The sequence below is a fragment of the Temnothorax curvispinosus genome, unplaced genomic scaffold (genome assembly GCF_003070985.1).
Source record: "Temnothorax curvispinosus isolate PA1 unplaced genomic scaffold, ASM307098v1 QBEX01000632.1, whole genome shotgun sequence".
Taxonomy (NCBI): domain Eukaryota; kingdom Metazoa; phylum Arthropoda; class Insecta; order Hymenoptera; family Formicidae; genus Temnothorax; species Temnothorax curvispinosus.
The window spans coordinates 368318-384336 of NW_020210412.1; the positions used below are offsets into that span (position 1 = coordinate 368318).

The 16019-nt window shown below is 35.7% G+C and overlaps 1 protein-coding gene across 8 annotated transcripts in view; it reads right to left on the reverse strand.

The window, feature by feature from the left end:
- Positions 1-1458: 1458 nt before the first annotated feature.
- LOC112456336 (homeotic protein antennapedia) overlaps positions 1459-16019 on the reverse strand; it is a 148774-nt gene continuing 134213 nt past the window's right edge. For 7 of the 8 annotated variants that reach the window (XM_025018838.1, XM_025018829.1, XM_025018821.1 and 4 more), the window contains 2 exons: positions 13863-15263; positions 1459-6314 (listed from right to left, as the gene is read on the reverse strand). In XM_025018838.1, coding sequence (XP_024874606.1) covers positions 6061-6314; positions 13863-14670 — 1062 coding nt within the window. In that variant the 5' untranslated portion in view covers positions 14671-15263 and the 3' untranslated portion in view covers positions 1459-6060. The remainder of the gene's footprint in view (positions 6315-13862; positions 15264-16019) is intronic. The other variant, XM_025018864.1, reaches the window with a different exon arrangement.

Genomic DNA, 16019 nt, shown 5'->3' on the forward strand with positions numbered 1-16019 from the left:
CATGTGAATATCGTTACTATATCGTATCAATAAATAGTGATTAATTAGACCTCTGCTACCGTTACTTTGTAAGGTTCTTTTTTTAATCTAGTAAACAGGTACCTACTTTACCTACGCGGTATCGTATACAGGGTCGCGGCTCGCGATTCGATACCGCGACGTCAGACGTCGCCTTTCACATTGCCCTGCCGATAATTTAAAAAAGAAAACTTTCATCTCCACATATATACTTTTCACATGACTAATTATATACAAATGCATCTTGTTTGTCTCTCTTGTGTCCACCGGGACGTCAAAATGAAAGTTTCATATAATACGTATAGAGCAACTTCGGCAATTTTTATTGCTTGTATTTGGATGTCCATTCGATTTACAAACGAAAAGATCTTATAAATAAAGTTCCGAAGTCACCCTAAATTGAGTCTCAATCTGTGAAAAATTTTTTTGGAATAATTAGCTAATTTGAATATTAATAACGCACAGTTAAATAATTATTTCTACTGATAAATAATTATATCGGCTTGGATGTCCTCTTGTTTTAGCGACTATTGTACACAATATTCTTGTCTCGCGTTACGGAGTCTATCAGTCTTCACATGGCGGAACTTATAATCGATGAGACCGCACATCTCACGAAACGTTCGAAATAGCAAAAAAATCGGAAATTTATCGTGTATATAATTATGGCAATCTCCTCTAGCTGCATTACATAAGCAATACATTTATAATGCCTTGATCGTTTTTTTTTTTTTACATTTACAAGTACATCGAAGTGTGATTCAGGGATCAAATGAAGCGAGTACAGTGAATGTATTAGTCAATTTAGTGCATTAAAAAATTCATGAAAAAGGTGAAACCAGTAAAATGTATTCCGTATTAACGTGTACTAATATATTTTAAGAGATTTGATATATCGAGATTTTATCTGTACCTTTGTCTCACGTGTTATGAAAACAATATTAACCAAATATTTTACAACCATGAATTTAAGTTCGATGGATGACGATGGAGCGAGGGACTTGATTATTTATACATTTTACGTATTTGGATCGAAATACGATACCTAGAAAGTATAGGAAATTATAATGACACTTTCCTGAAATGCGACAGGAAGTCAGGAACTCTTCGGCGCATACACGTACGAGGACGACGTTTTGTAGTTTGTTTATTCGATATTTGCATAATAACAAATCAGATGAGATTAAAGAATCGAGATTGCAAAAAGAAAAGAATAAAGAATCGAAATCTGAATGTGCGAAAATATGTTTTTGTGTCATTCCTTTTTTTAAACGTCGTTTCGTATTTACACACGTGTAATCCGATAAAAATGATTGGATATGCGAGAGTACATCAGCATAAGGATTTCGTAATCTCTACCGATCCACCAGTCATTTCGTAGAGATATACTCAAGGAAATGTTAGAAAGTGGTACATACAAATACCTACAACTTTATCTAGTACATTATAAAAAATATTTATTGTATAATCAATTAAACAAACAGAAAGATCCACTTTGCGGTATATATAACATGTATCAATAAATATTACCGGACTAAACAATATTACGGTCTGAAAATTACTCGTTCATTGACAAGCATTACTTCGTCTTATATTTTTTCGTTTCTCTTTATTCTACTTATCTGGTAGCGTTTTTTTTTTGCGGATATAGCCTAGTTAGAAAGGATCGGACTTATGTACATTTTCTTTTTTGCAAGTGCCGCCGCTCTCTCGCGTATTGTGGACAATAATAAATAAAATTTTCATTGCGCGTTTCTCCCGTGGTGTACGCTTAATATGGCGGATGCCGTTTCTTTATTTAGACGAAAATCCAATTAAAAATTCACGACCGCCACCTCCACTCACTGCGACCGACACATACCCGTTTACTTAACGCTATTTCTTTATTTTTATGAGTTAAATTTTAGATGTTACTCTTATATCGAATACGGACTATCTTAGTGACATACCTCGTACGTACACACTGTTTGCATTTACGTTCAGTTTTACGTTCTACTTTTTTGCATACACTCACGGTACTTGGTTTAATTTACGTATATCTTGTAATTTAATGCGCATATATACGAGTAAAGATAAAATATATATTTTGCATTTTATTCCTCCCAGTTAATATTATGAATTTCCCTTCTCGCGTTATATATAATATATGTATATACTTTTAATCTATAAGTAATAGGTTCGCTATCCAATAGATACAAAAGTTTATTTTTCTTTAATTGCGTACGTATTCGCGGCGATCGCTCACCACAATTATTACTCGTACAGCACCGAGGTCCATCATATCTTTCTTTTAATTTTTATTTAAACATACTTTATTGCACTATTCAACTTTTGTACATATTACAATCGAATTAAATGCTTGCAAATAATTTTCGATTTGATAGATCGGTACTGTATCTCGAATTTAAACTTTAAACGTACATATACTACAATTTCGACAGATGTTAAATCAACGCGCATAAGTAAATCATAAGAATCTCATCTCGTAGATTATTATCGTTCTCTCTTTAGCAACTTACAAAGAAAAATAGATCGGTCTCTAGAAGTTGGATACATGAAATTTTCTTTTAGTCATAGCATTACAACAATTGATATCAAAGAATAAAGAGTTCTTCCTTATCAGAAATGGTAAGAAGCCTCGAATCTCGCGAACGGCGCATCCCCTTCTCTACCATTTAAATATTATAATTTGGTTAATATAGTTAAAACTACATGCAATTTGCTCGCAATAAAATATGTGAAAATCCATATAATATCGTACAAGGTTGCATGTGTGTCGTACGTTTGTATATAAATCATCATTCATCAATAATACAACTGTACATTTGTCGTACTTCAGAAGTAAAAAAAGATCTTGGTACAACTTACGATTAAAAAAAAAATCTGAAAAATAATAACCTCTATATATCCAAATTACATAAAACTGAATAACGAAACGAAAATGTAAAAGACGGATTCTTTCATGAGACCATGATTGGCTAATGGCTAGATTACACGGGCGATTCAAACACGCGCGATAGCGAGCGACCGCCGCGGATTTTCCGCAGATTTCACACAGTTCGTTGCTCCTCAAGGACAAAGAGTTTTACATAAATAAATTTCTCGAGAAGGAAAGGCTGGTCACACATTGCTCGATCGACGCACGAGCGCGAGCTGGACCATTACGTTACGTATATCGATTACACGTTTTATGCCACTCTCTTCGCCTCTTTCTCTCATCTTTAATGAAGAGATGGTAAGGAGCCAAATTCTGCAGCGAGTTAGAAGATTGACCACCTCTACAGGCATTTTTCGATCGCTGTTCATAATTAGCACGCGGTTATTAATATCATTTATTACGTATATCATTAATTATGGTGTATACAAGATATACACTAAATAATTATGTCGAATCTAAGTTTACAACACAGCACAAGAATTCACCGCGGCGGAATATATGGGCTCGCCTGGCTACAACGTGGCCGGGCTTTCCTGAATCTCCCGATACGGCATAATCGAATCAATTCATCGAACCAGATCAGACGATCGAGTTGACGAGTGCCCTGATACCGCTTGCCACACTTAACACACGCTTGTTTCAATATAAATGTACAAATTGGATTCTTGCTGATCCGATCATCTCTCACATATGAAGAGTGTCGTCATGTAAAAACTAAATAAAAAATACTAGAATTTTCGTATAAATAGTAGTAGAAAATAATTTACAAAAGAAACACAATATCACTCACATTGTCAGTTAAGAAGACTAAAATAAAGATTGTTTGAATTCGTTTTGTACTATACAAAAAAAAATTGAAAAGCAGTATAATTGTTTGGAATGATAATGCAATTAAATTATTGTATGTACAATATATATTGTAATAAAAAAAAGTTTCTTTTGGTTAAGTTAGCTCTAAGCCACTATTAAGGTGCCAAGCGGTTTCATGCCAAAAGCATCCTATTCCGAAAATACGCTATGTATTATAACACTTGGTAACTTGGCGTCATGTCGCGCGGAGCAAGAGCAAATTTTCGATAGCAAATAAACTAATGCAAATAAACTTTCGTTCTTTGAGTTATCTTCTTTCAATATTTACAGTAAAAAGAAGAATTGCAACGCTATTACGAGTATAACTATTGCATTTGTTCTTTTTAAAAAATTCTAAAGAAAATAATTTACTCGAGATCACATTACATGTCCAACATTGTAAAAGATATATTACGCTATATACATTATTTAATATAAAATTAAGATATTTTAAATATTATCAATAGATATTATCAAATATCTTAATATCAAATAATTGTTTTTTGAAATCATTTGAACTATTACAAGTACAAACGAAAAAGTTTCTTGATTCAAATAATAGATAATAATATAAAATACATTTCTTAAATACATTTCTAAATTATCGAAAATAACGTCAAAAAATTTGTAATTTGAACATCTTTTTCCAAGCGGACACGCTTTTTAACTAGGAAAGAACTGCTTATGTACATTATATACTCGTATTTTGAGCAATATGCGTGATAGGAACAAATTTTCCTAACTATCGGTCAGCAAACGGGTAAGCTACAGTTTTATGCATTATCAACATGAAAATGTAAGCTTATGCCGTTGGTGTTCAAAACTTACTGTTCTTATCAAATGCACGACGATTCAACGAGAAACAAAGCAATTTAACCGATAATTGCATATCATTAGCAATCTTTATAGACTAACCTTGCGATGACGCTGATGAAGAACTGTCAAGTCCATTTGACTCTGCTCCGCCGAAGGGCGCTGTTTCTTTTTTCATATTCACTTTATCATTCAGCACTAGTCCGTCTCATTCACCGGTCGTCTTTTCCGCATACAGCATTTCAAAAACAACGCCATGACCTTTATATTTATACATCAAAATCCACTGATCTTCCATGGAATTAGTTTTGCACACACTTGTATCACTGTTCTCAGGATAAGACGTAAGACTTGGCGATTTTCCTCTTCCGCTTCCGCACTGCTCTTCCTGTCCACCTCCTGTATCCCGCCGTTACTCGAATCCTCTCTCGAATTTTATCAAAACACATTCTCAAAGATCACACTTGGCACGAATCATAAATATCCTCGTTAGAGCCACCGCGCGGTGGTTATTAAAGAAAGAAATCTATCTAAACAATCCTCTAACGACACTAAACCGCTTACCTATCGCTAAATACAGACGCGATGGACATCTTCGTACGGCTATTCTATTGATCGTTCTACAATTCTACTTTACGATGTAAGAGAATAAATAATAAAATGCTCTCCTAAGATTTCAACACGATCTCTTTTTTTTCTACCATACTCGCAATTAGATTCGCGCATATCATTCTTTCTCAGCAGATTTAACTCTTAATTTAACTCTATCATTCTGAACCATGTCTTCTACATGCGTTAGTAAAGACCAACCGGTCATCGGTCACTCGCTTCCACGATTTCACATTAAACATACATCTTTATCCATATATATATGTATGTACACATATATATGTATATATGTATGTATGTATATATGTATATAGGCTATATATATTTATATAGCCTATATATATATATATAGGGCTTTAGTATACAATAATCGATTAAATGTAATAGAGGTTGACGCGGTTCTGATTAGCATGTGATCCAGTTTTATTTACTCTTCTCGATCAATAACGATTGATCCACCTTATTCACGCACATTTCCGCAAATCCTCTACTGACTCGTTTGTGCGTCTTTGCTTCGTTTTGTTCTTTTCTTCTTGCTCTTTCTCGTTCCTTCACGTCTCTGGGTTTATCGTAAGTTCCCTTCTTATCGTCTATTCGTCATCGAGCGCTCTTACGGGTCCTTCTACAACTTTCTCGCCTTTATCATTATCTGCTTCGTTTTTGGTACAAGCAACATGATTAACACGACAAAATAAGCGTCATTGCTTAGAGGGATCATTTGGAGGTCATCGATGAGGATTGGGGTTTTGGGTGGGGAGGAGGTAGTGCTGGAAACAAGGTATTAACGACCCTGAGAGAGGTGGAAAGGAAGTTCCACTCCTCGGAGAGCTCTTTTAACCCTGCGGCGACGTCTGCGGCGAGATTTCAGTGTCGCCATCGCCCGAGCCCGGCTCGCCTTTCGTCTTGTTCTCTTTCTTCCACTTCATCCGTCTGTTTTGAAACCAGATCTTTATCTGCCGTTCCGTCAGACATAGCGCGTGTGCGATCTCGATGCGTCGCCGCCTAGTAAGATATCGGTTGAAGTGAAACTCTTTCTCCAATTCTAACGTTTGGTATCGTGTATAGGTCTGTCGACCCCGTTTCCTTTCTGAAACAAAAAAATTAAAATCTCAAATTAATATAAATTGTTACATGTTCTAAAATTATGTTATATACATACATAAGAAAAAAAAGTTGAAATAGCCATATATTATATACAAGATGTTTTAAATATCGAGTACATTATAAAATGTTGAAGTATACATTCTTTGACGAATGGCGGTTGCGCTTATACATAGACAAAGTACAGCTATAAGAATAAAACACGCGGATACTTGGGCCATCTTATCTTTAAGCTATACAGACAGCTAGTTAGGTAACATATTTAATAAATACCACAGCCTATGATCGGCTTAACTGGCCGGTAAAGGTTTTTGTAAACTTTAACGAAATGAAAATACCGCCGCGACTGAAAAAAACAAAACTCGGTATCGTAAATGCAGTTCCGCATATGATAAATACCTTAGCGATATCCGCGATATGATCTGCGGTCGGTGCGCAGTATACACGAATCGCGAACAAGAATATTAATTATGGTTGCCAAGAGAGCGAGAGAGGCGGAAAAGACGGAGGAAGATACTAAGGAGACAGAGCGAGTTGACTCTGTGTGAGAAGTCTCGCAACTTTACAAGGTATAAACCTCAAAGGGTTTGGTTCGGTTAACCCGCCATACGAGTGTGAGAGAGAGCAAAACAAGAATGCTTCAGAATGGTATGAGGGAGGGAAGAAGGAAGAAGAGGCGTAGGGATGAGAACTGGAAAGTAAGGAGGGGAGAGGTGAAGAAGGAGAAGAAGAAGAAGAAGAAAACTCCTTGGCGAGCATTCGAGGCAAACGCCGCCCGTCGCGCTGTCGGCCGATGAAGATGGATGGCGGTTCTGCTCCGGAGAGAGATGGAGAGATCGCGTAGGTTCCTGAACCGTTCGACTAGACGAAGAGGACGAGATACGGAGAAAGAGAAAAAAAGCACGCGTTAGAGGAAGAGAGGGACAGAGAAAGTTGGGAACATGCCCTCTTATTCTCTCCCTTGGGCTACGCTCTCAAATTAACAACATACCAATCTCTAGCGCTCTCTTATAAGCTTTAACGATTTAGGCAACTTCCTTGGCTCTCTTTCTCTCAGGCGTTTTAAGTAAAATAGCCATTTACTGTTCCACCAAAAATGTAATAAATATTATAAAAAAGTAATTATATCGATCGTCGCATAAATAGATAACAAAGTTTTCATAAATGCTTTTATCGAATCGTACACTACATGAGCAAAATATCATAATTGACTGTCAAGCGTACTGTCGACCGTTCTATGAAAGCTTGCATCCTATTAATATTCATTCGTCACACCGTTAATGAAGATCATGTTCTAGATCTAACGATAGATCATCAAAGCGTCGGAGAAATACGTGGAACATGTTGAAGCTCTATAACACTCGGAAAATTCCGATCTATAAACTTATATTTATAAGTAATTTTATTTATAGTATTTTATTCTATACTCTGCAAATAAGTAAATGGTATTCGAAATCGAAGTTTATATGTGATTAAAATTTAAACTGACTAGCAATATTAAGACGTAGCGAATGTAATCGTATACGTAATTTTTAAAATGCTAACAAAATTCCAGGCAATATTTTTATATAAAAATTATATATTCATCTAAAATACATCTACGACCACTTTAAATAAAGATAATCCTGAGCTGATGCAGCGTAATAATCAGGTTTGTTTCAAAAGGTCACTTCGCCCATAAATCCTCTCATGCCACTAGATGTTGCAGAGCAAAGAAATGAATTATTAAACGCTGCATCGAGACGAGTCTGTATTATTTATGAGCTAAAAACCTATAAAGTTTCCGAGCCGATTTGATCATTGAAAACTAAAATCTCGATTAGATGTATCCGGCTATGAGAATTAGACGGCAGACAATGGTACGTGAGTTGAGTGGGGTTAATTAAAGGGACAGCAATATTTTGTGTTCGCAGACGTATGTACCAATATGATTACACGCTTTTATAAGATATAACATAAAAAGAATCGAACTAATATTGTATATCGCGAAATCGAAAAAAATATTCTTAACAGGTTCTACAATAAAAATATATTCTGAAAAGTGTTGAATTCTAAACTTTAAATGTCAAAACCTAATTTTTTTTTAAATTTAAATATAAAAAACCAGTTTTTACTTTTGAATTCAACGTTATTATATATTCTCGCATTATATAACTTATTATGTTATTGTGATTTCATTGATATTTCTAATTGTAAGATACTGCGTGACACATACACGCAAGCACGCGTACGCGCGCATGGAAAGAAGTCCTGTAGTAAGAAAGTCATACCGATGGCCTAAGCTTGCGCCGGACCGGCGCGGCGCGGCGTACCAACGCTTGCCACGCTGCTTTCGCGGACGGAGGTGACTTTAAACGCGGAGCAATAAATTAACGGCGTTGGGTTACGCAAGGATCAAATGTCCCCTGGAGTATGCCCGGGAGATTTATGGGTCTGCCTTCACTGGCGCAGCATGAAGGAACGAAACAGAACAGAACGTACACAACCGTGCGGCTTATTATAGGCTAGTTGCTCCGCATCTCCGCGTCCCCTCCTGCCTGACTAGTCTTTCAGGCCCGCCGCAGGATACACGCAGGACTTTTCAGATTAACAGCTAGCCGGATGTTGTAACCCGCTAATAAGGTGCGGCCACCACTCGCTGCCCAATTAAGCTAAGCTTTACGTGAGCACTATAAGGCCAGACCTTGAAACGTTCTTCGATTAGATATCTTAGAAGTACCATTAATTTTAGCATTCCCTCGCTAATCAGCCTTGAATTGTATATCGTTAATGGACATTAATATTAATTGTGCGAAATTGTTCGGATCATAACTATATATAAAATATTTTCTTGAATAAACATCCAGATGCAACAAAGTCGACGATTAAAATTCGGGTTGTTATGTGACAATTTTTAATAATACAACTAAAAACTTTCTTTTCAAATGTTAAGGTGTCTTGAATATACACTTCTTGAAAAGCATATTCTTTGAAATACATATTCTTTGAAATAATTTCTATACAAAAATAATGTAGAGAAATAAATAGTAATAATAAAAAATGATACGAAACTGTTCTAATTTTGTCATGTATTTTAGGTTAGACAATTTATCTTCTTTTTTAGTAGCATCCTTACAAATTTGCAAACAATCCTTATAAAATGGGTTAAATCCTAAAATATTAATATTGTATTTTACCATGTCTTTCAATGTGCAATTATTTATTTAATAAAATTATAATTTCAATTTAAAATTAGAGCAATTTAAATGTTTTATATAGTTTAATCACTTGTAAAATTGATTAAATTCTACAGAAGTCAGTGAAAGAGAAAAATATATTAGACCACTACATTCATAGAGGGAATTCAGAAACCCTCAAGAAGACCAGAGTATCCGATAGGCGGTTTTTCCTCCTTTGCTTTCGCTTTCCTCTTTTTTATCTTCCGGGCAGACGAGCAGACAAGCGGACAAGAAGATGGAGTCTGAAAGAGCCCCGAGGTAGAAGGTCGAGATAATGAGCAGCGAGAACAGCTCGCTGCGACATATGCATCTTTACGGTATCACTCAGAGCATTAAAATTTACTTTTTCTTGCACCTGCTACTCTAGATGCGAACAATATGGCTGTCCCATAAAACTTGTGATTAAATTCTAAAGTCTATTCGACAAATAGAAATTTTTATTTTATACAAGGGCCTAAATTGATTGTTGGATACGAATATACGTAAACGAATAAATCAACTCGTGTGCAATTAAATAGAGGCAGTTTTGTCTTTCGAGGGTTGAATTTTAGCCAAATATCGAATAGGAAATTAAACCACGACCTCCATATCGTTCACAATTGCCTCCATGGCGGAGCTCCAAAAGAAAACGGTCCCAGGATTTCTGTGGATTCATTCATCATCATCATCCGTCCCTTCCACCTCCTCCTACTGCTTCTATTTCTCTCTCTCTCTCTCTCCCTCTTTCTCTTACACTCGTATGTACACATATGAGTGCATACATATACACGCGCATATCCTCTCTTCTTTCTTTTTTTAGCTCCTCCTTTCCTGCCCCTTTTGAACTCCATCGCTTTTCGAATATCTCATGAAGCCGCCATCATTATGGCCACCAATCTGTTGAGCGGCTAGTTGGATTATAATAAAATGCATATCGGATTTGGAATGCTGATTTTTCTTACTTGTCCTATCCACTGATTTACTTTTTAAATAACGACTACAAATTTTACTTGTATTTGATGCATCGAATACCGTTTTTGCTTTAAATATTTAGTAAAATTGTATTACATGACTTCGAATTTGTAAATGTAGCAAATAAAATATTATGTTAACATAAAATATTTTTATATGTTAGTATCTCATGCGTGATATTTTATTCCATATTATCACAATACTTCTTTCCTGGCCAATAGAAAAAGTGTATAACAGGAAAAAGAAAGAAGTACGTTTTACAGTGTTGAATTCCGTTCGTTTAATTAAATTGTTTTTTATTTCCTTTTGTCAATAACATATGTTTCGTATCGCGAAAATTTATTTGTAGCATGTATGTTCTAAACTTCTCAGGATACACATTACATAAGGAATGTAATATATGAGCGTGCACGCACGTATGCAATAACGGAAGCTTTGTAACTGTATCACACCATGCTTATTTGCCGATTGAGAATATATGAGGGGGAAAGGAGTGGAGATGTCATAAATCTTTTTACAGAGGGTCGCAATTATCTCATGCATTAAAAGCATCGGTGGTCGGTCTCCTTTTCTCGAATCAACACTTGGGATCAGAATGCCAAATATTGAACGGTGGTGTTGCAAATACGTTGTGTTATCCAATATGAAAAAGATTTATGTTGAGATTTTCGAATGTTATCAAATTGACACATGGCAATACTTTTGTTTGTCTTTCAATATAAGAACTATTTAAAATTTTTTTAACTGCATTAGAATAATAAAGTTTTCTTTGCGTCATGACTCTGTGACAAAATTCTGATATAAACATATTCTATATAACGGAAAAATGAAAATTCTTATTGTGCCATGCATATTTATAACAGTGTCTCTTAAAATCTTGGCATTAACCAAGGAATCTATATGTCCTTGCACGTCTTTGCTTTGTAGTGCAACTAACTATGCCAGAATTTCTCGACTTGTGTAACGCGTCCCACAAAAGATACCAAGAAACCTCGGTAATTTCACTACACAAATACTTCAACAGTACCCATAAAAGAAAACTATACATAATTCATGAAAGTCTGAGTGTATAGCAAATTTAATTCCAATTCGTAAAATACGATGTAAAAAAAGCAGAATACGTGTAGTGTAATAAAATTAATTTGATATGAGAAACTCTATCGAACTTGTATGAATTTAAAATTTTACAACAAAACATAAAAATACAACACGAAGTAAAAAAATCTTCAAAATTATCAAAAATAGTAATATAATACATTTTAAATAGAAATAAGATAAAATAAAATAATTTCAAAATAATTAATTTTAATTTTTGAAAAATAATGTTCTTATTTCTCTTTTAAAATCTTTTACTTTCTTATTAAAATATTGCGGTGTAAGGGGACTTCTATATTTTTGTACAAAAAGATGTTAAAATTCTTATAATAAAATGGACAAAATTAGGTTTATAAGGGCAATAAGGGAATAAGACGAAACATTCTTAAACGTGCCGACATCTATGAGCACATTCAGGGACTTGAGCCATTTTCTTCGTTTAACAGGCAGTAAACTACAAGCCCCAGCGTCGTCATAAGCGTAGTGTTTATCGGCCAGTCCTGAAGCAGATACTTGGGATCTGCTTCTGAACTTAACCGAAAGATGGTACGAGCAATCATTAATGGAAAAAATATGTATAAACACTAAAAAAATTGAATATTTCTTATTTTGATGATTTAATTAATATGTACCAAAGTTGTGAAAATAATATCACATTTTTGTGTATTGCAAAAAAGCTTATCGAAAAGTTGCAATCTTTTTATAATTATAGTTATACTAAAATTATATTATAAAATAAAAAAAATATATAAAAAAGCACAATTATATCTAAAAACGTATAGAAACTAATTTAAAATAGTTTTAATTAAAATGGTTTTCTTAACACGCTTCAAAAATATATGTACGTACAACAGAAAAGTCGTAATATATAAAAAAGAGAAAATATAAGGTATTTTAAATATTTAGATATTGGCACATACCTTTGATTGTTTTCTATTCTTTTTGAAACATCATTTTATAAATATTATGTCACAAAAAAATTAATCGTGTCACTCATATACTCTCCACTGACTTTACATTCGAAGAAAGATATATAGAGAAACTGCTTCCAGAAGAAACGACGAGTGACTGAAGAATATGAAAGTGAGAAGATACATAAGAGTGGTTCGCCAGAATTTTTTGTTTCAGACAGATGCTACCTTTGCAAAATTAGGTAATATGGGGATACCATTCTTTGATCGAGAGTGGGTCGAACTATACGTCAATAAAGAAACGGAGAAGTGAATGTGGAACGGTTGGCTTAGCAGGATTCCATAACTTATTCAATTGTGTGCATCCAAGATTTTTTCTACCTAAATGACGGTCTAGCCTTATTGTTATTCCTTTATGGCTATGCTATACAATGCCACAAATAGACATACCTCCGAAAAGTGTTGAATACCGTAAAAAATGCGAGAAGATTTGTCAAATCGTCCACGAATCTGATCGAAGCACATATTTAATTGCACATATAAAGCATTAGGTAGACATATACATAATAAGTATTTTTTTTAACCAATTATAAATTCTTAAAAATATTAACTTTGTTATTCAAAGACGTGTGGTGTAAGCAAGAATACAACCAGTTGGACTCATGAGACAAATTACAATGGTTACAAATTAATAAAAATGTTAATAAATGTTAATAAAAACAAATGTATCGACTTTGAGACTTCAAGCGGCAGTCACATGAAAAAAGAACAATGCTTATTGTGACCTGATGAATGAGCGGTGAAACTAAGAGACAGACTAACAGGTCAACGCAATAAATAACTCCGGTCGCGATGTATCTAGAGACGTTGTGCCAATCCTGAGCCAACGGCTACCGTACGGATTTGGCTTAGTTTTGTGCTCCGTTGCATAAATACAAAAGTTGGCTACTACCTGTTACCTGAGAAACTACTTACTAGAAACCTAGCTTTCTACGAGACTTTTGGTCACGCATCGAATAAAACGTTGATTTTATTCTTGGAAGTGAGGTCACGTTTTCTTATTCTACTAAATTTATAAAAATAAGTGCCGTGTGTATAATACACTTTTTTAACAAATTTTAGTATGTACGTTAAAGCGAAATATATACCTATTATGTGTAATTTTCAGAACTAAAGTTTTAACAAATTATAAGACTAGTGAATTTAATTTATACTATAAAATGTTTTATCTTTTCGCAGTTGATATCATTGCACATATTAATTGCTCATTCGTAAACGTGAGTTGTGACAACGATTTCAAGTTTAAGAAAAGAAGGCGCATCATAATAATATGGCTTTTCTAAAAAATGTCTTACTTACCGAACTGGCTCCTCATCCAAGGATACAATGGGCTCGGTAAATTTGCAGTTGCCGCACCCTGAGGCGCGCCTTGCTGCTGTTGACTGAGCGACGATGCAACGACGCCTTGATGCTGCTGAGCTTGCTGCTGCTGTTGCGGGTGCATTCCACCTTGTCCCTGTTGCGACGTAGTTTGAGATTGCTGTTGCTGTTGGTACATCATATGTTGCTGCTGTGCCTGCAGATGCTGATGCTGCGATTGCTGCTGCGGATGCTGCGATTGCTGCGTCTGCATGTGTGGATGCTGGCTATGCATTTGATGGTGCATCTGCGGTGTTTCGACGAGAGGTGGACTATCCGGTCCGTCGAGAACGCTGCCTTGATGATCGACAGCAGCCGCCTGAAGTTTGCAACTGGCATAGACGATGGGGGTGGACGGATGTCCGTTGGGGGTAGGTGTGTGTCCCATGTGACCCATACCGGTGTTCGGAGACGTCGACCTGTAACCGGCCATGCCGTCCATACTTCCGTGTTCCTGTTGATGCTGATAGTAGGCCGCGTTCCGCATGTCGATCCGATTGTACGGGGGAAACCTCGGATAAGGCATATCTTGCTGACCTCCCGTGGTTCCATAATGATGGCCGGATACTCCTTGACGTAACAAACTCGGGTCGCAGGGGTCACCGGCTTGCTGAGATTGTTGCTGGACCGATTGTGTCTGCTGAGGTACCTGTACGGCCGCACCGTAGTGCTGCTGATGCTGATGCGGGTGTTCCACCCCGCCATTTCGCAGGTCCGGGATATACGAATTCGCGAAGTACGAACTCATGCTACTGTCCCACCTGTCGCACCTGCTTATGTCACTTGTCTACGTTGCTGACTGACTTTCCTTTGGTTATCTTCAGCTGATCTACGATTCTTCTCTCTATCCTTTTATCTTCATAAATTTATTTTGTTTTGTACTCTTCCTGTGCGGACACACTGGCACGTCTTTACATAGATACAGATTTATCACTTCGAAATTGCATTTCTTCACGAATCTTTTTTACTTTTTCTCACTCGACCCTTGTCATCTCACGCACTCTTGAGCAGCACAAGCACACACACATATACATATATGTATATATACATATATATATCAAATTACCATCATTTTGGATCACATGTACATCATTTGACTTTTTATCACACTGAGCTCACTACCAAAAGTGAATGAAATCATAAACTGGAGCACTACAGAACCTTTCTAATTTAGCAAGTGGAGAAAGGGGTGAGTATACCACACGTATACACAAGGTGGTAGCGGAAGATAGTAATCAAAGTCCTTCGTCTTCCCCGGGGTGACACCTTCGTTCAAAGCGCCAAGCCACTCCAGACCCGTTTCGTTCCCCTGTCCACCCTATGATCAAAATTATGCCGCACCTGCAACACAAAGAAAATTACGTGTTATATTACGTTACACATACAGGAAAGATAAGTTACATTAATTACGCTTGACTCACATGTAACATAACGTGAAATACTTTAGTGTAAATAACAGTTATGTCAAATTATACTAAATTTACAATACTATTAAAAATGCTAATAAATTATTAAATAATAAAATAGCATTGGTGATAGTTCGCAATTACCATGAATCTCATAATCAGCAAGAAAATTTTAAAATAAATATCATTACTTGAATATTTTACGATATTTGAGCAAATAGCATCGCGGACGCAACTGAAACTTTGCATGATCCTTGTCAAGCGAACTGAATGAACTGAGCAAAGTTTAGCTCGTGAATGACAGAAGGCGAGTTACACATGTGCTCGTCACGGTGACGGCCATTGCACAGACGCCAAACTTATTACAGAGTTCTGTGGGCGGGCTAAGCGATCGTTAAATTTGGAAAAATTTCCAACCATTAGGCAGCGTGGCCACTTCCCACTGAAACCTTTCTTCCTCACATCAATCTCTTTTTCGGAAGCTTTGTAAAGGTTCCGATACGCACGTCGCATGAAATTAGTATAGTAGGTCACAGATCACTTATATCTAACTCTAACTCAATATGTATGTCAATTTAATCATAAATACAAAAGAAATATTTAAGAAACAAATAAGAATAGCAATTAATTTAAATTTATCTAATTAATCTTCTTAAGAAAATATTTTTATTTAAACAAATTATAACACAAT